Source organism: Globicephala melas, chromosome 1 (genome assembly GCF_963455315.2).
Source record: "Globicephala melas chromosome 1, mGloMel1.2, whole genome shotgun sequence".
Lineage (NCBI taxonomy): Eukaryota > Metazoa > Chordata > Mammalia > Artiodactyla > Delphinidae > Globicephala > Globicephala melas.
The window spans coordinates 104,681,512-104,709,128 of record NC_083314.1 but is presented as its reverse complement, the minus strand read 5'-3'; the positions used below and the strand labels follow the sequence as shown (position 1 = coordinate 104,709,128).

The following is a 27,617-nucleotide window of genomic DNA, read 5'->3' as shown; positions in this document are numbered from 1 at the left end:
AATGAACTGGAGGCAGATGAGTCACAATGGAATAAGCAAAGGTCAGATGATAGTCTGAATCCCGGCTGGCATTTCCTGTGTGCGATGGGCAGGTCCCTTCGTTTTTCTAAGCCTCCCTCTCAAGTACTCAGTGCATTGGTGTAGAGATTCAGTAAAGAAACGTTCAAGTATCTTATAACAGTACCTGGGAAAGAATACTTAAAAAAAAAAATCTGACTCTACCCATCTGGAAGTTAGCCAGAAAATAATCAGCCTGTGGCTCGTAGGAATGTTCAAAAAAAATATTTATTTATAAAAAATACAATGGGATAAGTTTATGCTGAGAAATGCAGCAATAAATACAGTGGAAGAAAACAGAGCAACTCTACATCGATACATTGGCACAAACAGGAAGAGCAAACGCACCCCCCAGACCTCGATGTCTGCAGGCCAGCTTTGTACATGCTCCTTTCGAAACACCACTCGGAAAAGATCTTGTCGGCTTAGGTAAGAATGAGTACACATATAATCACAAATGCACACTGATCAGGACTTTATTTAAAAATTAGCAAACAATACTGTAGAAACATTGATATATAAATTTCTAAAATGCTGCATCTTAAATTTAGTTGGCAAAGACCACATTTAGCTATAAGCATGAGTTTAGTCTTCCATGGAGAAACCAGACACTACACTGTAAAAAAAAAAAAAAAAAAGCTTCCTATCGTCTGAAAATACCAATTTAAGTAGAGGATTGTAAAAATGCATAGATCTTTAATAAAAGAATTGACTGTACAAGAGTACTCCCCTTTCACAGTATTCCTTTTTACTTCATATGTGAGTTATTGGTTATGCTGTAGGATTTAACTGTTACAGCACTAAAAGGCAACTATTTAGGGAAGAGGCAGAAAAAGGAAAAAGGAATGTATGTAAGGCAGTATTTCCTTTAGGTACAATAAGCATAATAGTGTTTTAGGAAGACAAGATAAAAATTACTCAAGGCTAGCTTGGTTCTCACTGAATAAAAACAACGGGCTAAATACTGAGCTCCTCTGTGAATCTAATAATCAATGCCTTGGTCTCCATATTGGTAATCTCTGGGGTAGTCATCTTGGTACTCGCCATGATATTCATCTGGGTATTCTGCCTGATAATCACTATCACTGATTTCCGACCCATTTGTTCCGGTTCCTTGGCTTCCATTGTGAATGACAGGTTCTGTGGGAGCAGCACAGTATTTGGGATCATATACTTGCCGCCCAAGCCCATACACACTCATTCCTTTCTGGGAAGCGACTTTGTTGGTACCCATCTGTAGAGAAATTGTCGAGTTGTCCACGGGTTGTAATGTTAGCTTCTGATCGTAGATGTCTCTTCGGGTACCCGGTGCTAACATCCCCGCCTGGTATTAAAACATAGTATAAAAGTTAAAACAGCAGCTAAAATCTATTCTTGTTCCTTGTATTTTATAAATTATGAAATTCCCATCGAATGTGAACACTAATAACTTTCATTCGGTTCAGGGGTAAAGCTAGCTTACCAAAATATCCTGATGCTGATTCTCTTACAAAGCAATATTCACTGGCTTTCGAGCTAAGGTCAGCCCTTACTTCAAATCCTTGCTCTGCTATAAAATTGCTATGTGGCCTCAGACAAGTTAACTTACTTTCAGTTTTAGGTTTCTCATATGCAAAATGGAGACAATACTACCTACTTTGGAATAAGAAGATTGGACATAACGAATATAAAAACAAAGCATAATGCTGGCATACCTGAAAGCTACATCTGAGTACCTAGTATGACCATACACGCTATCCAGGTTACCAGTTTCAAAAGTCTGTAATACATTCAACAAAAATTATGCTGAGCAGTCCTTAAGGACTTGAGTCTTTCGGAAGGCTCTGAGACACCAAAGAGCCAGCTACTTCAGAACAACTACTCCCACTCCCCTCCTTTTCAGGGTACTGTAACTCACCTCATTTCTCCACTTATGCCAAGCACATGCTTTCAGATTTAATCGGTAAAAAAGCAAACCTGAGTGGTAGCTCTGAGACACTGCCCCGTGTGGCAGGACATATTCCATAGAGGGCACCACCACCACACCTCATGAGGTCATGATGAAAAGCTTTTTCAAACTTTACCCCCACTCCTGTTGGATGTAAGACATGTCCCGCTCTGATATGGTTATGTGCACACCGCCTTGCGAGGTGCTGGTGATCTATTTATTCTTCACAGGAAATACTTCCATCTCGTGTCGTGGTAGAATACTAGCATTCTCACCATGCTGTATTTCCATCTCCTTAGATTCACACATTTTCCATGATGCTAGCTAGAGTTCTTCGTAAAACACCAGATAATTTTACCCACCAAATTAGCTGAGGGCTTCTTTAAAAATAAAAGAAGCATCAGAATGAGCAATTCACTTGGATTTGGAACAAGAACACTGTAATAAACATATCTTTTTCTTCTGGTTAGGTAGAAAGGCCAGCTGTTCTAACTGCCAATAACAGCCATGGGCCACACCATACTTGTGTGGCTACAGAAAAGGCCCTTTGATTCTTGTGCTTTCTCAGCAAATCTTACTTTCCTGAAGGCACATATATATATATATATATATATATATATATATATAGTACAAAAAATAACCGCTTTGGACTCAGTTAATAAGAATAAGGTAAGTGTGAATTTAAATAGCCCTTTTGTACTCTTTGAAACAAGTACAAAAAGGGATTGCTTACCTGGCTGGCTCCTTTGTTGGTGCCCATCTGCAGACTAATCGTGGTCTGATCAAAAGGTTTGTCAGTTTGCATTTTGGGATCATAAAGATGCCTCCTAGTCCCATAGGCTGTCATACCTGCTTGGCTGGCGCATTTGTTGGTTCCCATCTTTTAAGTTAAAAATAAAATCACTAATTATCAGAAGTCACCAATATATATGACACAAACAAAACTTTCTGTTCTACTGAAGAGATTTCTTAGAAGGGACGCAATCGACAAGCCCCTTCCAATGCTGAGGTTGCAGTCAACTAGATACAAAATCTACGCTTTTACAAATAAATTTCAAGGTGCTCACTTTAAAAAGAAAAATTTCAAAAGCTTCACTGGATATAAAGCCTCACAACATAATTCATCAGATACAAACATGCACATAGAAAGAGAAGGACAGACACGAAAAGTTATTACAGTGGCAGAATGATGAATAATTTCCTCTCCAACTCTTTCCTCTACCCTCTTTAGCACAAATAACCAAATTTATGGGTACCTGCTTCAGCCATTTAAAGGGACAGAGCAATCTTTGGCTAAACAACATGCTTTTCTACTCCAAACATGTTTTGCATAAAACGTGACAGTAAATGCCAGGTGTCTTCTATGGCAGCTTAGCAAGGGCTTAAGTTTCATTAAAATCACCAACATTTTCATGGGAAAAGAACCACATTTTATTCCTCTAGTTCTCATGTCACTAGACAGAGTCAGAGAGGGGCAGAATGGCGAATCTGAACTTAGCAATATTCAGAGGAATAATAATTAACTTTCATTCCCCACTGAGAATAACACGGCTTCAGGACCAACCAGTACACCTTGTTCTTCTACTGGTTGGGGACACATTTCTACTGCTGGTCTTTTTTCCTTATAAAACAAGATTAAAGGAAAACTTTATTACTACAAGTCAAACCTGTCACTGGAGAAGATAAAAAAAGCACATATAAGCAAAAAGGAAGGGAGGGGAAAAAAATCATTGAAATCCTACCATTTAGACATTCATTGTAAAGATTTGTGTATAACCATCTAGCCTTTTTTTTTTGCGGTACACGGGCCTCTCACTGTCGTGGCCTCTCCCGCTGAGGAGCACAGGCTCCGGACGCACAGGCTCAGCGGCCATGGCTCACGGGCCCAGCCGCTCCGCGGCACGTGGGATCTTCCCGGACCAGGGCACGAACCCGTGTCCCCTGCATCGGCAGGCGGACTCTCAACCACTGCGCCACCAGGGAAGCCCAACCATCTAGCTTTTTTAGCTTATGTTTCTGTGTACATATCCAGATACACATACATATACATACAAAAATATGCATGTTCATTTAAAAAATAAAATTGGGATCACACTGACTATATAGTATTGGGTTGGCCAAGAAGTTCATTTGGGTTTTTCGTAACATCTTCTGAAAAACCCCAAACAAACTTCTTAGCCAACCCAATATTTTATGACCTGATTTGTCTTCCTTAATCTTTGAACTCTTGTATATCATTTTCTTCATTACTAGGTCCTTTTATGGAGCTCTCACAATTTAAACAACTGATTACTGTCTGGAAATTCCGGTTTCCAATTTCTCGCCGCTGACATGATTTTGTACTGTATAAAAATAAATCCACATGTCAATTATACCCCGATAAAGCTGAAATAAATAAATAAACCCAACTCATGTAGACTCAGTCAACAGTGAGGCATTGTATCCAGCAGGTGTCAGACAGTAAAGCCCTTAGCATATTAGGCATTTAGCAGTGGTGTTTTTGTGACACTCTGCAGGGGAACAACACGAAGGGAAAAAAATAACTGAACAAAGTATTCCGCAGGACTGATAAATCATGCTTTACTAGGGTAAAAAAATGGTATTGAGGTTTTCTAAAATTGCTTCATTTGGTCAATAACATTTAGGAATTTATAAAGTACATTTTCTTAAAAAAATAGGACAGTGTAATTAGGAAAAAAAATCATTTCCTGGAGAAACAATTACTAAGTCAGATGGCACGCCTGAGGCTTCTAAAACCATCATCGTCTCATGGGTTTTAAATGGACATAAATTGTATAAACCACAGATCCATCCCAAAATATACACTATAGTATATCTATCTGTTCCTTACTTATGAGAGATGCTTTGCATGGTAAGAATTAATGACACTGAATAAGTAACTGATATGCAATACATTACTTACCTGCAAACCAATTACACTTTGGCCAGCTTTTAATTTTCCTTCATCAAAACGTCTTGTTTGTTTTTCTGCATACTTAACTCCAATGTCAATGGTTGTATGGAATCCTTTTGTTTTAGCCTAGACGGAAATATACACACTAACTAGTGATTCTGCCAACAGAGTTTTACAGAAGGAACAACAAAGAAATGATACTGTCCATAGATGAAGGTTTCATTTAAGACCCAAGCTAGGGGTAAAAACACATCTAAAGCCATTCAAAAACACCCCAGACCTCTGAAATGTGAGTATTCTGATTAAGCTATCCAGTACTAGGCAGCAGATGTCAGCAGCCTTTCCACAAAGCTAATAATTACGGAAGAGACAGGCTCCTCCCTGCCTAGTCTGAACTCCTATGAGAGCAAAGATGCAATTAATCACCAACACAGTGGGGAATTTTTTTTTTTTTTTTGCGGTACGCGGGCCTCTCACTGCTGTGGCCTCTCCCGTTGCGGAGCACAGGCTCCGGACGCGCAGGCTCAGCAGCCATCGCTCACGGGCCCAGCCGCTCCGCGGCATGTGGGATCTTCCCGGACCGGGGCACGAACCCGCGTCCCCTACATCGTCAGGCGGACTCTCAACCACTGCGCCACCAGGGAAGCCCTATTGTGGGGAATTTTTTAACCAGTCATTAAAGACATATACGTACCAGACCTGCTAGGGCCACCAGCGTAGTCTGAACCTGGGTCATGTTTCCATTCTCAAAAAGATCATTTGCTTCAAATATGTCATGTGGCTTCATACCATAAGCCTGAATAGCTTTGATAAAGTTGCCAATATTCTCCAACTATAAAGAAAAAAAAGCAGACAACTTTTGGAGCTAAATACTGACATTCATATTATCTAAGAATTCTAAGGCTTTATGACTGGGTACAAGATGCCAGGCAGAAAGCTCCTTGGCAAGGATTCTCAACCAGATACACGGTGTGTGTAGCTCTCTCTGGAAAGGGAAGAGTATTTTCATAGTTGGTCACATAATGGTCTTTTTAATATTTTTAAGCAGTCAAGTTTTTTCAGTTCTTTAAATTCAAGATCTTCCTTGCATGTTTTAAAGAATTCTGTGTCTGACCTATCCAGGGCTGGAATTTTCTCTGTCAAAAGGTACAAAATTAATGCACAATTTATTATGTTTAAATTTTAATTAAAAAAATGTGTGGTTACTAAACGTTTATCCTCATAACTCAAAGCATATGCTCAAGACAAAATACCCAATTTTACTTATCATACACATTCATGAACTAAGACTGTGCTTAATACAGTGCTCTACAGTCAACCCTTAGTTGTTATGTTAAATTCCTTGCTTTTTCCTTCATTTATCTTATGTTCTAGGACCCAGACCATAGGTTGTATTTCTCTGTGTAAGCTGTGTCAAATCCTCTCTGAAAGTACACAGACTAAATACATAATAAGAAAACTTCTAAGCTAAACATCTAATAATCACAGAACTAATTGTAAGTAATTACGGAAACATTTAAAATAACATTGTAAAAAACAACATAGTCATGTGCACAAATTTCTGCTAAAACGTCTATTTTAAAATTGTTATCAAGTTCTCACTGCATAAAGAGTAACCGACTGGAATCAGGGGTTGCTGGTTTGGCTGTTACCTGAGGCCAGTTTAATGAGGACTCGTTGACCTTCTTCACTGAGCCTGGCTGTAGCTTGTTTATGAGTCTGAAAAGAAAAGCATAAGTGATACCATATTTATTGGAACAACAAACAAGGACTGGAATGTAAAGTTGGTTCTTCTGACATCAGTAAAGGAAAGCATTAAAAACATGTGCAGAATATCAAGGTCTGACACCCTGGACTGGCAAGGTGGGCAAGACAGAGGCCTGTGGAAAGGACTGGAAGAGTGGCCACATCAGGACCAAAACTCACTCGCAGAGGATTATGCCATCTTTTAGGCCCAGCTGGAAGTTGGTGCCAATGCTCATGCCGGTCACCTCTTCTATCCAATTACGAAGATCTTCTTCTGCCTGATGATCATACTTGGAAGCAATCTGAAATACAAGTTAACTAACTTTAGAAGTTTCACTAAAGCACCCGGAACTGCTGGCTTCTTCTGGTTTAATGATCCATTAAGACCACAGCTGTGACCTGCAGTAAATTACACTCATTGGAGTTCACTGGCGAACCTAACCATTACAGCTTCAGTAACTAATAAACGTTTTTGGTTGAGGAGGTGTCATACACATTTCGAGCAACACATGGAGGGAAGCTGGGACTAAGGGGGAGAAAATATGGATCAAGATAAAACAGATTCCCATTCATGACAGGAAGTGACAGGGGCTAATAGTGCATTACAATATGGCAGCAGCCACAGGAAACGTTAAAGATTAAGCCATCAGTTACCACATTCCAAAAAAGAGTGAGAGGGAGTGAGACTGGCAGCTTTCTGACACATCCAACTATTTTACACAGTATTGCAATACCTACCAGTCTAGTAGTTTCGTTGCCTGGAAAGCTCTGGTGTTTCTATGCCTTCTATTCAGCCAAATACACACTGCACCCTACACACACACACACACACACATACACACACACACGCTTTCCTTGTAATAATTACTGTACTTACACTAGAATACTGAAATTCTGCTTATGTATAGTCTGTGTCATATTAGACTCCTCACAGGAAGGAAAAGCATTTGATTCGCTTTTGGACCCTTAGTACCTACCCAGCATTGCATCTAACACCCAAACATTTAATAAAATTAAAAGTTGTTAACGCTTTACTTACAGAATTCTACGATAAAGGCAACATTACCAACACAGATGCTTTACTATCATACATGCTAAAACTACCTGCTAAACACAGGTTTTGAAAGATCCCTTCATAATAAGACCATAAACCTCAATTAAAAAATAATAAATCAATTTAAGTACTGTTAAAGATCACACGCTCAAGTTCTTATGCTATTCCTCGTCCCAGGGTCAGTCCTTATCAATCAGAGTTATTAAGGAAAAGAACACGCCTGGGAAGAAGGAAAGATTATGTGTCATTTTTCTTCTCATTAGCACAGGTGAAAGTGCCAACAAGCCACAGACAATGCCCAGGGGGACGGTAATGACGGTGAGCTTAGGAGCCAGCTGCAGGGTGGCAGCGTTGCTGGAAATGGAAATAATCAGTAGAAATGTTTGCTTCTGTAACACACGATTAGGTTTAATTACCGAAAGAAATGAGATGGCATGAGGACATTTTCGTCATGGAGAGGCCCTCCAAGTTCCAGTCTACCCCAGTCACACAGGAAACCTTCCCCCTGCCTCCCACCAAGTGTGGAGGAGGGGCCTCTGCTTCACCAGAGGGCAAATGACTTCACCAAGTGCTGTGTCATTTAAGGAGACAGCAAGTCCTCACCGTGTGCACTGCTTTCCAAGTTAGAGAAATGGCTCTACACCTCTGAAGAATAATGGATAATTTATTTAAGCTGTAGATTTACTCAACCAGCATCACAAATGGAAATTCAGTGCGTTTATATTTTCATGTTAAGATAACTAACACTGTGCAATGTTTCCCGGATCGAGTTTTGGCTTGGAGGTTAGTTTATGAGAGAGATCAGGCAAAATGTTAATGTGTTAATTTCCTGCTCCGGGGACCCCCAACCCCTAAAAATCGCACATCTATTCTGACTTCCTGCCAGTCTGAGTTACACTGGCATCTGGATGTGTGGACAGGGAAGGAGGAGGTAGTGATGCGCAAAGCTTCTGCCACAGGGACTCAGCCTCTGGTGCACAGGAGGGAGCCATCGTTCCTATTACATCCCAGACAACAGTCCTGGATAATGTACCTCCTCAACACATCAAACGCATCCACTTACATACGGCACCTTTAGAAAACGGATAAATAATACATTAGAAAAATTTTAAGATGGCTATATTTTCACACTGGAGTCTTGTTCTAGGTGGCTAGAAAAAGAAATTCTCTCTATATGAATGTGGGGGTAGGGGGAAACAGAAAGGCACAGGCAAGGAAGAAAAGTAGGAAGTAGTACTCCTTAAGCATCAGCTATGAAAAGCAATATCTAAGAGTGAGTTGAATTTTTTTCGAAAGCAAAGCACTCTCAACTAGGAGATGCATTTCAATAAATCTAAAGAAACACAATATGCTAGGGTAGGAGGGGCTCTGCCTTGGCTAGAGCCTGGCTCCCGCCATCTTGCCATGGGACACCGGTTCATTCGTCTCACTTCCGACCCTGTTCCTGTCTGTACGACAGGAAGGCTGGCTGAATAAGGGTACTAGGTCTCCTCCCATTCTAAGCTGTGTGTTAAATAACTTGGTCAATCAGCAGAAATTGTAAAGAAATTCTTTCTCTTCATTTTTTCAAATGTTGAGTTGGAAGTTATGTTGGAGGAGTTTTGTCTTTCTTGGAGGGGTGTTGGTTAGTGGTGGTGGTAATTCTCAACCATTTTTATTTTTTTATTTTTATTATTTTTATTTATTTTTATTCAACCAAAAAAGCATAAAAGCGTATTTATGTTTCCTTTGTTCAAAATGTTTCTGACAGGTTCGGTGCCGTGCCCCAAACCACGGAGTGATTACAGATCTAACATGAAATATCCAAGTAGGAACGCCAGGGAGAATTTTCATCTTCTCTGTTCACCGTTCTAATCAAGGGAATGATGAAAGAAAAATCAAGGGCTGGACTCAGATGAACCCAGGTTCAAACCCTGACTCTGACTAGTTATACGTGGGGCTCTGGGTGGCTCACTGACTCCGTCTCTGAGACTTAATGTAATAGCACATGCACAGAAAAAATTCTTAAGCACGTACATGCAAAGCCAAGAGACCAGGTGGTAAACTAAAAATGAAAACTAGGTATGCTTCCACATCATATTGGTTTTGACTTAGAGTTTTCCTTTAAGTGAAGGAGCAGCAAGGATTTTTCTACCCAAATACTGCTAATAAGTGAGTTTTCTGAAGTCACGTCAGCTAAATAGAATTCAAGATTTAGGAATGTGTCCTTTTTTTAAATTTTATTTATTTATTTGTTTTTTTCGGTACGCGGGCCTCTCACTGTTGTGGCCTCTCCCGTTGCGGAGCACAGGCTCCGTACGCGCAGGCTCAGCGGCCATGGCTCACGGGCCTAGCCGCTCCACGGCATGTGGGATCTTCCCGGACCAGGGCACGAACCCGTGTCCCCTGCATCGGCAGGCGGACTCTCAACCACTGCGCCACCCGGGAAGCCCGTCCTTTTTTTTTTTTTTTTTTTAAGTTCAAAATTAAAAAAGAAAAAAATTCTTCAAAATCATCTAGGGAAAAAAATCTATTTCAAGTTGTCTCTTGGCTTCTGGCCTGCAGCTCTGCTCCATAGGATACAGAAATCATAAGTTTCCTTTAGATGTATACTAGAATACAACCCAAGCTAACATAATTATATTCTTTAACTACACAGGTTATTTTTAAATTGTTTGTTATACACATCTTTTAAAATCAAGGGACTGAGAGCAATTAAAAATAAATGTAAGCTTTGGCCAATAAACTTTATTTACTATTTTCATCTAAAAAGCCTTAATTACTGAACATCAGGCAGGAAGTAAATGCAGGTATTTCCTCCTCAGAACAAGAAAGTTAGCTTCAAAAATTACTTAATCTTATCTCATTAACACCGCATGGAAATTTCACTCCAGTCTGTTTAAAAATCACTCCTCCAAGTTGTTTATAAACATTCACTTCTTTACTATTCTTTAAGATTTATTTTATTTGACCCTCCTAAGTGGATTTCAGAATTTCTGCCTGATGCGTTCAAGTCCACAGCAGCCCCTTCTTCCTCACATGGCCCTGCCTCCTTGCCTAATCACCCACGAATTCTCTGCAGCGGGGCCTCCCAACTCTTCTCACATCAAGACACACTTGCAAATGATTTTTGTATGGTCGCTGAGAACACCTGCTAGAGGCTTTTCGCTAAAGCTCACCAAACGCCTCCCCCCCCCCAATACAATAAAAAAGCAAAGAAATGAAGACTAAGAAAAAAGCCTCTAGGGCATCTGATGGGATTGACCATCTCCTGCCATCCAGTGCTTCTGAGCCCAGGGCCCATGCCCAGAGGGGCTGCAGCCTCTGCTCGTCCCTGCATTCTCCTCAGAGCAGCTAAGAGCACCAGTCTGGCGTCACCCTCCAGTACAAAGGCCTTTCTTCTGGATTTCTAAAATAGCACTTGTTTATTTTTATTTATTTTTTTAGGCCACCTGTTGAGGACCTCTTTTTTAAAAAATAAATTTATTTATTTTATTTATTTTTGGCTGCGTTGGCTCTTCGTTGCTGCGCGTGGGCTTTCTCTAGTTGCAGCGAGCGGGGGCTACTCTTTGTTGCGGCGCGCGGGCTTCTCACTGCGGTGGCTTCTCGTTGCGGAGCACGGGCTTTAGGCACGTGGGCTTCAGTAGTTGTGGCACGTGGGCTTCAGCAGCTGTGGCTCGCGGGCTCTAGAGCGCAGGCTCAGTAGTTGTGGCACACGGGCTCAGTTGCTCTGCAGCATGTGGGGTCTTCCTGGACCAGGGCTCAAACCCGTGTCCCCTGCATTGGCAGGTGGACTCTCAACCACTGTGCCACCAGGGAAGTCCCATAGCACTTGTTTTTAAAAAATTAAACAGGTATAAGTATGTAGAGCACGTGTTCTCAATGGGGGTGATACTGCCCCCCAAGGGAGTGAAGACCACCTTAGATATTACAATAATTTGTGACCCTCCCCAACAAACTCTGTTCCTTTGTTTTAAATTTGGTGGAGGTCAGGAGGCAATTAGGAAAAACGTCTAAAAAAAGGCTCTTTGGGAAAGAGATGCGGAAAACAAAGTTGCGAAACACTAGACAGAGCGAAAAAGCACAGGTCCCTCTTCACCCCTCCTCCAAATCCTACTCCCTTTCCCACCTCCCCAGAAGTAAGCTCCTTCCCGTCTGCCAAGTCTTCTTCCAGACCACATGCACATGTCTTACAGTGAATCGTGTACAAAACAGCACTAGAAAAAGATCCCCTTCAACAACACAAGCCCTGAGGGCCTAAACTTCCTAGCAGTAAAGTGAGACACTAGATCAGATAAAAGCCCGCTCCTTCTGGCTGTTAAGAATTGCCCAGCCCTGCCTGGCGCTGAGGTCTGAGAAGCTTCCCTCGCAGAATCCCTAAGAGGGGATACTGAGTAATGAGGGAAACCGAGCTTCAAAAACATCTCCACAGACTGACCCAGTGTGCTGTTCCACACTGTTCTATGGAGCGTTTGGCCAAGACACGATTTAGTAGAAAGAGGGGGCTGTACCTGGCATGAGGCTGAGTGATGATCACATATGTACGAGAACTGTCTGACAGCTGGCTTACACCCAGGATATTGCAGAGTCTGCTAAGGAATTAAGACATGTCTTTCCTCTATATTCCTTCCCACGATACATTTTTTATCCCAGCAGTCGTTAAAACCTGAAGCAGACAGACAGGTTACTGTCTCTGGTGGTTACAAGAGTGTCCCCCAAATGTCAGTCGTGCCTGAACTCTCACTAGATGCCATTCTGAGCCACCAGAATAATCCAGCATTACCCCAAACTCTCTGAGTAAAATCATATTCAGTGTCAGCTTCCCTCTCTTTCAAGTGATCCTTGTGTGTCTTGGTTTCCTCCTTCAACTTCTTTCTGCATTACTCCTTCCTTTTGTCCTTCATTCAAATGGCCACTTCGTAACAAGCATGGTTCAAGGGCAAAGTCTCTGTCCTAAAAGCTGACATTCTAGTGGAAAGAGACAAATATTAAATAAGGTGTGTTATTTGTCAAAAAAAGAATAAAGTAGGGTATTTAAAATAAGGGGAGACTAGAAAGACTGGGTCCACAACAGACTCAAACAAGAAACGAATGGTAAATTTCCATCTGAAATATCAAGATGCCGCTTCCCTTCCTTTGCTTTATCACTTGTCCTTGTTGATATCTCATGCAAGAGAATGAACAGGCTTTAACAGGGTTGACCTACCTTAAACCCTTCCCCCAACAGATCCTCCAAACATGTAAAATACCTTTGCAAAGTTTTAAGTATTCACGTTGGGGATACAACAAACCAAAGATCACATGCTTTGAAGTCAAATTTCAAAAACTTCCAAAAACTGTGTTCCCAGTTCCAGAGTGACATAAGTAAGTAACTTAACCCTGGTGACCTCATTTCTTGCAAGTTGTCTCCTTCCTTCCAGGGCCATTGTGAGGAGGAAGCCCATCTCAGTGCCTGACACACCTCAGAATTAACACTCGCCATTTATATCAACTTGAGTACAGAACTGGTATGAACCAAACCCCACCGCAACCTGTTCCCTTTACTGTCTACAATTCAAAAAGCATTCCACCACAGACAGGCTCACCTCAGATACTGCCCATCCCCACGGTCCGTTCCCATCACCACACATCTCCACTCTCCTTCCTGCCTGTGTTTGCATCCCAAATTCTCATTCTCTTCCAGATTACTGCTGGTGAAAGAGATGAACTAACTTTTTTTTTTAAGTAAGTTTGTCAAAAAAGAAGCAGACTCACAGACATAGAGAACTAGTAGTTATGGGGGGGGGGGGAGGCAAGTTAGGGGTTGGGGGTGGGAGGTACAAACTACTGGGTGTAAGGCTCAAGGATGTATTGTACAACATGGGGAATACAGCCAATATTTTGTAAAAACTGTAAATGGAAAGGAACATTTAAAAACTGTATAAAATTTTTTTAACTTTTAAAATAAATAATAATAAAAAGTATAAAATTAAAGAAAAAAAAGAAGTAGCTAGTACAAATGTTCAGTCTACTATCATCAACTTTAAACACTGGATTAAAATCAGATCCTGTGGGAATAGTAAATACCAAATGTAAGACAGCAGTTTCTACAGGGAAGAAAGAATGGGATCAGAGAGCAATTGTATTTTTAATATATATTTTTTCTTTAAACTGGAAAAAAAATTTTTAATTAAAAAAATTAAAAGTGGGTTTGTATTTTATGGGGAGTAGGGGGTAGGAATTCTAGAGAAAATCACTTTACATTGATGTCAAGGTAGATTGCGTGCCTTCTTCAAGTTCACTATAGAATCTGAGACTCATTCTATGGCATGAACTTACTAAATATTTGAGAGGAAATGACTATATATTCCAAAACTAGAGAAAATCACATCTGCCTGGGGTAAACCAGAGTGACGTCTAAGGGCATTTTAAATGTTGGCCCTTCTCTGAGAGGTACGGCCACATCTTCAGATCAAGGTATCAGCAAATTTTTCCCTCCAAACATGTATAGTCAAATAAATACAACGATACTATGGCTCAATGTATGAATATTGTGAAACTAACAAGAAATGAAAGATGTTAAAATAACTTAAGAGGAGTTGGTCCAGTGTCTAAAGCAAATACCGTAACTAACAAACGGTAGGAAAAATGCAGAAACAATAGAAGGTCAACTTTGTCTTCTCTATCTAGAAAATGACCATCAGACTACAAAGCTTAGAACATACATAGTTAAAGGTGGATTTTGAAAGCTGAAACTTAAACAATGAGGAAGTAATCATAGAGGCTGGATTCCCAGAAAAATCTAGACTCAGAAATAATGATTAATAAAGATGTGCACATTGAATAGCTCACAATGTGAGAAATCTTGGCAAACAGTAGTAACAGGAACCTAGAGAGGGGCCCACTCCTCCCCACTCCCACCCGAAGCCAAGGGTGTCTCCACTACAGGCTGAAGAACCTGGCTGTCATATTCGAGTGGACTACAGAGAGAGGGTGTGCACTCGGGGGGGGGGGGCGGGCAGGGTAGTCATCACCAGGAGCCTGGGTAGGTATGTGAGGCATATCCAAGAACACCTGCCTATGTCTTCTTGAGGTCAAAACAGGCTTCATTCATCTTTCTACCCCTAGAGCCCATGCCTGACCCATAGCGGGTACTCAGTAAATGATTTTTTATTTACCGATAGTATTACCAGACTAGGGAAATGCCACAGATCTAAAGATCTCTCTTGTTACGGAAAGGCATCTGCATTTGAATGCTTGGTTTTTATGGGCGTCACATCTCCTAGATCTCATCTTAGATGGATCACTAGGGACATATCTGTTTTACTTTCTGATAAAAGTCCCTTATGTCTATGGCACTCCTGAAGTCCAGTTTCGTAACCCTAGAAGTAGGGCCTGGTCAGAAGGAACAACCATGCCCACTGTGCTGATCTACGTCAAGGTGGGAGGAGCTCCTAGGGATGTGTACCCGGAGGCTTAGATTTAGATCTGTGCTCTTCTGTTCTGGTAGCTAACAATCTGAAACTATTGGGCATACTTAATAAACTTATAAAAAATAAATTGGGAATAGTTAAAAAGAAACAAGATTCAGAAAGATCCTAGCTTAATAAAACAAATTCTTCAAGACATATGTAAGATCCTGTCCAATGTTCTAGAACTAACTAGTAATGCTTACTCAGTGAGCCTAAAAAAGCGAATGCTATCTTGGTCTGCACAGGTCTACAATTATTTATAAAATACTATTGCTCATCTTATTTGTTTGATGGAAACAGCCTCATGAGGTAATCAAGGAAAGAATTATTTAAATGAAACAGGTGTGAGAGGAGTATGTGAACTATAAAATCTTAGGCAATTAGTCACCTCTAGACTCAGAAAATCAACTTGCCAAAGCAAGGATTGGAATCCTCCTTCGAACCACCTCACCAGGTGATGGCATTGATCAAAACAGAATGAGTTAGTGCTTTGTAGTCAAACAAAGGAGCTAGTTAATAATCCCACTGTAACCTAGTAGTCAATTCTGTGGGCCACACTCTAAAAGGGGACATTTACAAACTGGCATCAGTTTTGAGAAGGAGCAAACTGGGTGCAGAAAAGATTAGGAGAATCATACACAGCCCATCATGAGAGACTGGTCAGCCAGGAATGGCTACATATGGCCTAGAAGGGACTTTGGGGGCAGGAGAAACAGCTTAGTACCATCTAACTACTTAGATGGAAGTCACACAGAAATTCTGAATGCCACACATAGGGCAGACCACGGATAAAAACGCAGAAATCCTAGGAAGCCGACCAGAGAGGCACACAGGAGTGGAGAGAGCACGTGTGCCAATGCAGCAACGGTGGGAAGGAGACCCATGAGAAAGCTTGCTGGAGGACATCCTCTCTCTCGGGAAGGAGGCCGGCTGGGTCTTGAGTTTTATGTCACTGTAGAGATCTTGCAGAAAGGGGATCTTAACGAAAGCCCCCAGAGATAAAGGAAAACAGAGATGCTCTTCAAGTTTTTGTTTGCTTTGCCTCACCTCTAGAGGGTCTACACCTCACTCATCACAGTATTTGCAGGTATCCACCAGATTTTGCGCTGCTATCCAGGTTTTCAACACTTGTCTCCTCAGCAGGACTCTAGATGCCTCCTAAATAATCTGAGTTGGGCATGTGAATAGCACTGAAGAATCTTCCTTTCTTTTTCCATAATTACAAGGAAAATCATGGCAGTAGCTTGGGAATGTCTATTCATTCCTCATCGATTACTTGGCAAGTCTGCTTCATAGGATGAGTCTCGGAGTCCATTATGACCTGAGGAGGAAGGCAAGAAATCCACCCCCACTGTCCCAAGTGTCAACCGTAAACTCATCTCTCTGGAGCTGGGAAACCCTTTCCGCTCCCAGACCACTGACCACATTCATCCAAGTGCTCCCAGCTGTCTACCCCAGAACAGAGTCAAAACACACACTGCCCCCTGACTCTGAACTACTGATGAGACGAGGGTGGAAAGGAGGCCAAAGGAGGAACAGACCCCAGCATCTCAGTCAGCTTTCAGTACATCTGGAGCTCCTCTTGGGGACCCTCTTCTGCTTACTACAGCTGAGTTGGCCCATAGGAGAGATGGCTTTATCCAACCAGTGAAGAACAGAATTGAAACACCTCCTTTTAAATGTAGGATAGATGCTGGCTAGAGAGATTTCAATGGAGTTTTACAGAGGTATTAACTGTGCTAGATATCACTGCTGTTTTCTCCCCAATGAAAACTAGAGGGTGTGAAATTTCAGTGAGGTCACATGCTACTCTCCACATCTCAACAGTAAAAACTAACTCCACATTTTACCTGATTGTAATGTCATCTGAGAGCACAGAAATGTGGGGAGAAAGTGAGTGTCTCTGGAAGCATTGCACCCTCCATCAGAGTGCTGCACCGCAACACCAAGGTCCCCTGGACATGATGTCATGAAGGCTTGCTAGGGGACACCCAAGCACAAAGAACAAAATAAGCCCAGCTTCGCATCCTTTCCAGGTCAAGGGCCGAGGGACTGAGGAGACAGCAGTACCCAGGCTGCAAAGGGGCCCCAGCAGGACTCAGCAGAGAGAAGCAACTGAATCAACAGTGTATTCCACGAGCAGGCCTTGGCCTGGACGCTCTCATCCTACCCCTGGCTGCATACACCATCATACATCAGTGGTTCCATGAGAAGAGGAACACAGCACTTGCAACAGAAAAGGGGAAAAAGGGGATGTCTTATCCACCTCAGTTCTGTTTTCCTGTTCCTTTTCCTTTCCCAACTTTTCATGGCGAAGAAGCTTCTTTGCTGCTTTGCTCCCACCCACCCTGTGTATCGAGCCCTTCCTGTATTTGGTCCGTCAGTGGGCACAGACTACCCCCTATCTTGTCTGAAACAAGCACATCTTTGAACCTGCTGCCAGCCTCAAACACTGTCCTGTTTCTCTTTTATTTCAAGACAAACCTCTCCATTTCCTCACTTATTACTCCTTCCTAACCCCCACCGGAAATTTGCTCTACTGAAAACAATCTCTTAAAAGGTCACCAGTGATCTCTCTGTGGCCAAGTCCAGTGGCCTGTTTCCTCTTCCTGGCCTCTCTGCAGCACTCCTGGGGCCCCCTCCAGTCTCTCTTCCCTCTGGCTTCTTGTTAAAGGACCTGGAGCTTCCCTCTCTGGTCTGCCTTCTCCTCCTCCCCTGAAAGATGCCGATTCCCCGAGTTCTGGCCTCAAATTAAAATGGTTAGGGGCGTGGGCTCTGGAAACTGAATGCTCTGTTTAGAATTCCATCTCCACCATGCCTCAGTTTCCTCACCAGTAAATCAGAGATCATTAATAGCGCTTCCATCAGAAGCTGCTGAGAAGAATCAATGACTTAATTTACATAAATCTTAAGAACTCAATAAATGTCCACCCCTAACCTTCTATCTACACTTTGCTGGCCACTTCTGTCCAGATACTAGAAAGATTTCCTCGTTCAAATCCAATATACTATAAAAACCATTTACTTGATACTACTATTTGATAGCTATTTTGATAAGAGGTCATTGTGATGCTGTCTGAGCTTTCTATTTAAAAAATTATCTCATCATATAATTTGTAAGAGTTGCCCTCGCCCCATTCTTTGGCCTCATCTCATTGCCAACTCCCACTTGAGTCTGGTGGGGGTGACAGATGGCGTAGGGGTCACAAATGTCACTGACTCAAGACTTGAAAATAAAGAACTAAAGCAAGTGACTTGAATTTTGACAAGGCTGCTTTGATAGTTTTATTTGTTCTTAACATCAAGAGGAGATCTTCCTTCTCTTCTGAACCTTTGGTGGGAACTATACAACTGTTTAGACAGCAAGTTGGTAATACCTATAAACACATTTAAATGTTAGGTCAAAACTTACACACTTTTCCACACAAGTACGTTTTACGACAATATCCACCAGTAGGGAAGTAATGAATAAATACGTAGTGGAAATCCACACAGTAATTCACTTTCTAAAATGTTCAAATGATATTTAAAGCTGTACAAGCAGTTGGGTAGGGGTAAGGGATGCAGGATGCTTTCACTTCTTTACTTTTGTATTTTGGTACGGTTTGCATTCTTCCTGACAAATATTTCATTCACAAAATAAGGATCAAAAAAGAGAAGAGGTTCTCATAGGCAAGGAAGGTGGCATCCCAAGGTAGATGCATCATCTTCATGCAGAGATGACCTGTCCATGGTCATGGGCTCAGCAGGGATTCGGACCCAGGTCTGGCTCCGAAGTCTAAGGCTTTTCCACCACTGGACGTTCTCCCACTCACCCCACCCCTCTAACCAAACTGAGATAGGAACTCTAAGCTATACACAGAGAATACAGCACAGGCAACTACGCCGCTTGCAGACAGAGGATCAAGAACCAGGAACAGGGTGGTGCCTTAGACACTGTGGCTTAACATAAAGTCCTTCCAACTCACGGAGAAATGAGAGTGCAACCAAAAGTAACCACCACCACCATCACTGTAGCAGACCGATACACCGTGAACTTGCTGCGGCTTTGATTCAAACCAGCCCCGGAATCTGTAGTCTCAAAGGGCGTTGCCAGCATGGTTCAAAAGTTCACAGTAAGAGATTTGGCAGAGATGCCTCAGACTTTAATTCTTCCCCTGGCCCCTATAAAAAGTAGCTTCCTACCACACGCATGTTTTAGAAAATGCTGTAAAACCGACTGCAGAAGAGGATGTCAATAGCAGAGTTGTCACTGAAAGGAGGAAAAGAAAATGGAAAAATGACGCCCACAGAGGAAGAAATTTAGGAACGAAAGCCTGACTGGCAAAGCCCACACCTGTGTGTGTGTGTGTGTGTGTGTGTGTGTGTGTGTGTGTGTGTGTGTGTGTGTGTGGCCGAGGTGAGGTTGGGGGACGGGGGGTTATTCAACATCCAGGCCTCTGAGGAAAGGGAAAAGAAGAGACAAATGCATGTCCATTCAGGGGGAGAGATCTGGCTGTGTGTGGACTCTGAAGAGCAGCCCTAAGGTTCCAGCTCAGCTGCTAAGGGCTAAGGACTCCAACAAGCTCAAAATATGCTATTTAATATAAGTATAATTTCTATAGTCGATTATAAGTATGATTGCTGTTGCTATTTTTGCATCCAAAGTAGAATCACATGTTTGAATGATGAGAGACTCACTACACATGGTATTGATTATTTTCTCTATTTCCTCCCACGTGAAATGAAAGGAAGGAGGGAAAACTGCAATGATAAAGCACTCTCTCTATCCATTTGTAGGGCCTTCTGCAGTGCTAAGCAGCCAGAGAGGCTTGAGATAATGAAGAAAGATTAGTGTGCAAACATTTGAGAAGGGGAGAGAAGAAACAACAGTGATATCATAGCCAGCATGCCTAGCCACCACTCAGCAGCTAGGATCCCTTAGAAAATGTGTGGGGGAAGAGAGGAAAAGGGCCATAAATGCTTAGCTTATGACTTGCCCAGAAGAGTCCTTCCCAGCCCAGAGGGCCTTCTCTTTTCTCTGCACTCACATCCCTAATTCCTGGCCTTCCCACTGCAGATGTGCCTGCCCAACAGTGCCCGTGCTCACACCCTGAAGCTTCCTGGTCCTGGGAGGAAGGAAGATGTTGAAGAGGTCCTCTCCCTACCACCCGGGGGAAAGCTAGGAATTAGGCTTCTCTACTCATGGACTTCCTTCAGGTCCACACAGGTCTAGGTAGATCCTTGCAAAGACCATTTAAAACTGGAGGCCTCCAATGACAACACTACAAGGTAAATATGTTTATCAGTCCACTGTGGATGAAGGAATACGAGCCCTGTCTGAACCAAGAAATGAAAGATGTGTCTTGTCTAACAGAAATCGACTTCTTAGGAAGAAAAACCCAAGTAATGGCATGCCCAGAAAACAAGGCCTCTAGCTCTACAAAGAAGTCCGTGGCCCTGTGGGCAATGTGGACAGAGTGAGAACAGGGAGAGAGACCCCAGGATTTCACTGCAGGAATGCATCACAGGCTGCCGGGGTAGGAGGCTTGGATCACGACTCTGGGGGCAGATCACAGTCCTGACACAGAAGTGAAATCGAGAGGCACTGCTTGGCTCCTTAGTCCCCTATTTGCCAGAAGCCTCATTCAGATACAAACAGATTCGTGCCTGAATGTCCAAGTCCTGGCGATAATCTCAAAATCTAGAAGACTAATCAGGAGAACACGGGACTGAACCTACCCAGCAGAGCAAAATGGAACAATTGCTAACATTTACATAATGTGTACTTTTGGTTCTAGGCATTATTTGAAACACATTACGTGGATTGTCTATCTTGCTTATTTCTCCCCAAAGCCCTATAAACGTAGGAACTAGCACATCCTCATTTTACAGATGAGACACAGACAGGTTATTGGCCCAAAGTCACAGGGTAAGAGGCAGAACCAAGATTACAACCCAGTCAGTCTCCAAGGCCCCCAGGTTCTACTTTCTCACTGAGAGGAACCTAGAGGGGACCTACCCGACATCTTCAAGTTCACAAAGATTCCCATGGTCATGTTTTTATAAAACGTGCAAAATTCTTTTGTACTTTTTGTAATGATAAACCCTAAACTATATAAGCTTCAGGCCCCACAAACAGTGTGGATCAACCCCAGGCTCAAAAAACCCTTAACAAAAACTTGAGCACAAGTACATATGAGTAATAGCTAAGAGCCCACCATGGCTACAAGTTCAGAGTTAAGGAAAGCCAATGCACGTGGTATATGCTATAGAAGGCTAATGCCTAGAAGAAAATGAAACTTGCAGAAAATTCTAAGAACAAGCTCCTTTCCACCACCTAGTCATATTGAGACGAGAAATAAACATTTCCTCTCTCTCTTAGATACAATGCTCATAATTGGCTGAAAAACCAATTGTGCTTCTTCTTCTTCTTTTTAAAATTTTTTTTTAATGTAACAGATAATATTAACTGTGGTTCCCGATATACTGTTAAGTGAAAAGACACTAACCTCATGATTCCACCTGGAAGGGGAAAAGGCATAGGGAAATAGAGGAGATGCCTCTGCTTGATGATGGTAGCAGCAAGGTCTTCATCGTCAAGCTTATTTTTGGAATCTTAAAGAACAGAGGCAAAGGAAAGAGTGTAAAAAGCTGTAGACCACAGGGCAGAGAGCTTGATGATGATCCCCACTACTTACTATTCCAGAGTAAGTAAGTCTGAGTATTTTTAAAGGGGTAGCATGGTACCTCTTCTCAATTCAGCAAACTGTCTATTTCTTTAACTGTTTTGGCCAAGACAGGAAAACAAACCAAAAAAGCAGGCAAACCACAATGGCACATCCCTACCTGGAGGAGCACAGTACCCTGGCAGGCTAAATGGCCACTTCGAAGGAGGTCTTTTGGGAGATGCATCTGACAGAGCCTTGCAGAAGGGGCCTCTACTGTTCCTCCCTAATCTGGGAGTCTAAGAAAGAACTTCAGCAACAAAGAAGGAATTATCTTACTGATAAGTTTTCAGTGTAATATTAACTAATAAAAGAAACTGCTCAAGAAAAGCAAACTATAAAAATCACCATGTCCTTCAAAAGCATCACACTTGCACCACAGAATTCCTTTACACAGACTTGTCAAATATGGTTACTTTCCAGTTTCTAAAGATGGTAAAATGTATTCCTGATGGGTAAATTCATTAAATCAGCGAATATTTATTGGGCATCTACTATGTGCCAAGTTATATTCTAAAATATAGATCTTGATATATCTCATCAGTGAATAAGACCGAGATCTTATTGCTGGTGGAAAGAAACAATAAACAAAAAGTTCTGAATTAAAAACCTATTTCTGGGGACTGACTTCCCTGGCGGTCCAGTGGTTAAGACTTCCTTCACCTTCCAATGCAGGAGGTCAGGTTTCGATCCCTGGTCCTGGTCGGGGAACTAAGATACCAAATGCCTTGCAGCCAAAAAACCAAAACCTGATGGCGCAGTGGTTAAGAATCCACCTGCCAATGCAGGGGACACAGGTTCAAGCCCTGGTCCGAGAAGATCCCACATGCCGCAGAGCAACTAAGCCCATGCGCCACAACTACTGAGCCTGTGCTCTACAGCCCACGAGCTACAACTACTGAGCCTGCACGCCTAGAGCTGGTGCTCCACAACAAGAGAAGCCACTGTAATGAGAAGCCCGTGCACTGCAATGAAGAGTAGCCTCCCTCCCCCACTCGCCACAACTAGAGAAGACCCAACGCAGCCAAAAATAAATTAATTTTTAAAAAAGCAATGTTGTAACAAATTCAATAAAGACTTTAAAAACGGTCCACATGAAAAAAAATCTTAAAAAACCTATTTCTGAACTGTAAAGTTAAAAAAAAAAAAGCTAAAGCTAAACCCATCAATACATTTTTACCATGCTTCTGTTCCTCTAGCAGAAAACAAGGCAGACTATCTTCGGATACAGTTTACAACAGGAGTCCACAGACACCCTGGGGTTACTCTGATCCGCAGAGCATACCGGTTGTCCAAGTGGCACTGGGCTGGTAGGCCAGCATGGCCTCATGGGACATTTGGTCCTATTTAATTATTACTATATGATTGTTTAACTTACTCTTCAATGACTTACAATTTTGGTAAAGACTTCAAAAGGCTTATTAGCCTTCCAAAGTGGTTTTTATCTGTTGAGGGATACCATTTTGAAACCAAGATTCTGTGAGAAGCTACTTTGCTCAAATCAGACATTCCCTGGGAGCAGAAACTGTTAGAATGTGCATTCCAATTCCATTCTTCTTAGTATCTCAGTTAGACTCCTCCTAAGAAACAAGCCCAGGTAAGATCATTTCAGCTCCACCCACTCCCACCCCACAACTAATTTCCTCCACGTTCCCTGAGACCTGTAAGAAAGCTCCCGGCAGCATGTGCTCTAAGACTGGTGAGGGTATGCTTCACTGCATCCTCAGCTCTACAGGAAAGTACCTGACTCCAACACTTGTTCAGAGCCAAGTGTCAGGAAATGCTGTGCTTCCTTTTGGGACCTGTCATGTTTCCATGGCTTATAAGGCACAGAGGTATTTACCTTTGGTCCCCAAGATGCAGTCAAGGGCCTGGCGTAACCTGTGTGATACATGTAAGACCTTACTACTTTACGAGTGTTTCCATCCCTCACTGAACTATCTACACCAGCTTCCATGTATTCCCTGACCTTCTACTCCATTATAGTCTTTGTAGATTGCAAGTTATGATCCTTTACTTGTCATTAGAGACATATTGATTATATCGCAGGCTGAAGGATTCGACTTTTTTTAGGCTGTTCTCAAACATCTTCTTGCCTATTAAAAAAAAAGTAAGTTTGTATGTTCTACCAGGCATTATTATCTTATCAAACAAGTATCTTAAATTTACTGACTTTTCCCTGAAATTTTACTAACTAAAACTATCTAAGATCAAATACTTCCTCAATTCAAATATAAAAAGACCAAAGGCTTTTTTAATAGAAATGGAATACTTAAAGAGGCAGTGACATACAAGTCTAAGAAATATAATACCAATACTAGTTTTCTATTACTAAGAACTGATAGCCACAACATAGTCATTGAGTACTTACTGCAAGCCAGATACATCTCAACAATGCAGAGTTTAGAGGTGGTAACTACCGCTTCCCCCATTTTACTGATTAGGAAACTAGGACAGAAATACCAAATAATTTGCCCAACATCATCCAAGGCAGTAAGTGGCAGAAGGGGGATTAGAACCCACATCTGCATCACTCCAAGGTCCATTCCACACTATCTCCCCCCACTTTGTTAAAGAGGTTTTAAGAAAAAAAATTAATATTTAAGCAACATATCAGTTATGCAATACATAAAGAAAAAGCAGGAAGAAATCAAAAGGTGTCCAAACCAAGCAATGACAAAGATCATGTTCCACAGACCCACTCAATCAGGTGGTTCTGAGCCCTCAAATGAAATGCAGTATCTCATACAAAGGACTAGCAAACATGGATATTTGATTTCCAAGCCCAGAAGAGATTAAAACAGCATTAAATGAATAATCATGATGCCAGGAACTGACAGGTGAACAGTAAAAATAGCAGGGAGGAGGGTGCACAATAGTGACATGTAGCAGAACATCCCTAAGTACCTCACTAAACTAAGATTTCACAGAATTAAAATTCTTAGAATATTCCAACATTTTTCTGTGATCTTGAGCAAATCCCATCTTTCTGAGCTTCAGCATTCTGATCTGTAAATGTTGGATAATCCCAGGAATCCTCGGAGGTCTGCTCTACTGCTGAGATCAAAAGACTTCCTATGGGGCTTCACTGGTGGCGCAGTGGTTGAGAATCCGCCTGCCAAAGCAGAGGACACGGGTTCGAGCCCTGGTCGGGGAAGATCCCACATGCGCGGAGCAACTAAGCCGGTGCGCCACAGTTACTGAGCCTGCGCTCTAGAGCCCGCAAGCCACAATTACTGAAGGTCGCGACTCTAGAGCCGTGCTCGCAACAAGAGAAGCCACCGCAATGAGAAGCCCGCGCACCGCAACGAAGAGTAGCCCCTGCTCGCCACAACTAGAGAAAGCGCGCGCAGCAACGAAGACCCAGTGCAGCCAAAAATAAATAAATAAATTTATATATATATAAAAAAGACTTCCTATGAAAGAACTGTATGAAAGAACCATATAAATGAAAGGGGTTATTAAGGATGGTTTGATGCTTAAAGGGATAAACCCACAGTTATATAAACCTAAAGTTAAAACTAACTTTCCAAAGGTTCTGAAAGCTGAGGTTTTACTATTTTTAAAAACGTATAATAATTACAATGATCTAGCCTCAGTCCACGCATTTCCTTCAGTCTGCTCAATGATAAGTAGGCAAAGGGCAGAAGTTGCTTCATTAGTCAGCCAGAAGAAATTAACATGGATATTAACGTCCAACAAAAGTAAGTCTCTAAAAGGACTGCCAAAGTTATCAGTACCTCATTTACAATGCAAAAGGTAGAGACTCAACGGTTGCCAGCCAAGAATCACAAGGGCAAATTAAAATTAATGTGCACAAGCCAGGCCAGGGTATCACATCCAGCAGTTTGGACATGCTGAGTACTCTGAAAGGATTCCTAAAGCTCCGCTTGCAAACCTTGGAAAGAAGTGAACAATATTCTGCAAGTTTTCAATTGGTGGGGTTTGTAATCAATCATACACAAACCACTCACTTTTCTGTTCTTTACAAAAATGGTCAGAAAATCGTCTTCTAAAATGGGCAACACACTTGACAAGGTAAAAGATCTAAATTTCAATTCTGGATACCTAGACTAAAATCAACTCCTTGCTTCAGAGATTGTTTAGAACTTATTAACAACTGAATTATAATATGATCTGGAGACTATATAACGGGGGGAGAAGAGCCACAATTCTCCCTTGGGGTGTGACAATGGTGCGCTTCTTGGCCTCTACATAATTCACTCCACAGCGCGTACACCCCCAACGCTGGGATGTTACAGCTCTGACAATGCCAGTGAATTCTACAAGCGGTAGGACGGTGCGGTGGCAATCCTGACATGCTTCGGCTCCCGGGAGGTTAATGGGAATTAAACCACAGCAGCCCTCCTTTGTGGCGCTTTGGCCAGAACAGCAGAAAGGAGACAATGAGCGTTCTGTGAGCAGTTCCGCGCCGATTGGCTGCTCTCTCCCCCCAGAAACCCCTGATGTCATGGGCTTGGAATGCAGGGAGGGAGGAAGGAAGGAGAGGATTTGGGGAGGGGGACGCCTCTCATCTCTTTCCCAGACCGAAAGTACTAAAGATAAACCCAACGCATTCTTATGCTGGGCAAAGTGGCAGAACCGAGCGTTACCAAAGCCCAATCACTCCAAACTACAGCCCGCCTCAGCAAATAAACCCGAAACAAAAGCAACCCACAAAGATTTCCTTGATATCGTTGAAGTCTAACGTACTACAAACTTCTCAGTGTTTTATAAAAATAAATCTCAAGTCTACAGCAGATATTCCCAAAGCGGCGCACTCAGGCTTTGTCTCCGCTTCCCGCAGAAGCAGCAGCAATTGGCACCGGTATTCGACAACCGTGAAGGGTTCTGGACGGCTCCCGTTCTTCCGGTGGTCCCTGAGGTCTGTGCGTGGGATGCTCAGCGGTCTCCCACCCGGGAAGAGGCGAAGAACAATGGGGGACCCAGTTTGGCCACGTAACCGCCTAACTTTACTCGCGCACTTGAATTCGGCCTGGGGTTTGGAGAGCGAAAAGGTTCAGGGTCCGCCAGGAGCCCGGGCCGGAGCGGGTGGCGAAGGCTGCTTGCTGGGTCCCCAGCCGCGCGGACTGACCCCACCTAAGGGCGAATGACCACGCAGGAGCGCCCCCTTCCCGGAAGGGTGCGTCCTGCAGCCGCAGACCCGCTCCTGGAGCCGAAGGCAGGCGCTGCGGGATTCCAGGAGCCCAGGAACCCACCGCCCGCCGCCAGTCCCGGCCCGCGGCGCTGGAACAAAGCCAGAAGAGAGCCCGGGAGGCGGCGCTTGGAGCCGGGGATAGGTCGGGGACGCGCGGCGACTCTCGCGCCGCCCCGACATCTCCTCTCCGCGAAGCCCGCCAGAGACAAGACGCACTGGGCGAAGTGCCCACGCCACCCCCGTCCCAGGGTCCCCTGGGCGGCGCCCTGCATCCCACCTCTGGCCTCGGGGTCCCGCCCCACCCTTGCCCAGGCGTACCTTGTTCTTGACTTCGGCCGAGAGCCCATAGGAAGGGCCCTTGTTGAAGTGGGTCATGATGATTCGGTAGGCGGGAAGAGGCTGAGCTCTGGTCCGGGGGTTTCTCGCACTCGGCTTCCCCGCTCCTGGCCCCGAGGAGTGGCCGCACCACAAGATGCTCGGAGCTCGCTCCCCTGGGCGGCGCAGGAATCGCCCGGACTCGGCGGCCGGTCGCGGGAGGTGCCTCCGCTACTCAGTCGGACGAGGTCCCGCAGAGCCTCCCGGTCGGCTCCGGAGTCCCGCACGAACTGCCCCCCACCGCCTCCT

General features: G+C 43.1%; 2 protein-coding genes across 4 annotated transcripts in view; one reads left to right on the top strand and one right to left on the bottom strand.

The window, feature by feature from the left end:
• Positions 1–10,637, top strand: part of SLC44A3 (solute carrier family 44 member 3) — a 94,922-nt gene extending 84,285 nt beyond the window's left edge. Inside the window, exon 14 of one of the 2 annotated variants that reach the window (XM_060302575.2) lies at positions 9,449–10,637. In XM_060302575.2, the coding sequence (XP_060158558.1) occupies positions 9,449–9,496 (48 nt within the window). In that variant the 3' untranslated portion in view covers positions 9,497–10,637. The remainder of the gene's footprint in view (positions 1–9,448) is intronic. The other variant, XM_030868721.3, reaches the window with a different exon arrangement.
• Positions 268–27,617, bottom strand: CNN3 (calponin 3). Of its 2 annotated transcripts, none has more exons than XM_030868728.2 (7): positions 27,312–27,617; positions 6,825–6,946; positions 6,551–6,617; positions 5,593–5,730; positions 4,908–5,024; positions 2,718–2,864; positions 268–1,381 (listed from the first exon to the last, which is right to left on the bottom strand). In XM_030868728.2, the coding sequence occupies exons 1-7, from the start codon at positions 27,366–27,368 to the stop codon at positions 1,040–1,042; spliced, it is 990 nt and encodes a 329-aa protein (XP_030724588.1). In that variant the 5' UTR covers positions 27,369–27,617; the 3' UTR covers positions 268–1,039. The 2 variants fall into 2 exon arrangements, with proteins under 2 accessions (XP_030724588.1, XP_060158571.1); XM_060302588.1 differs by lacking the exon at positions 27,312–27,617 and adding an exon at positions 26,514–26,534.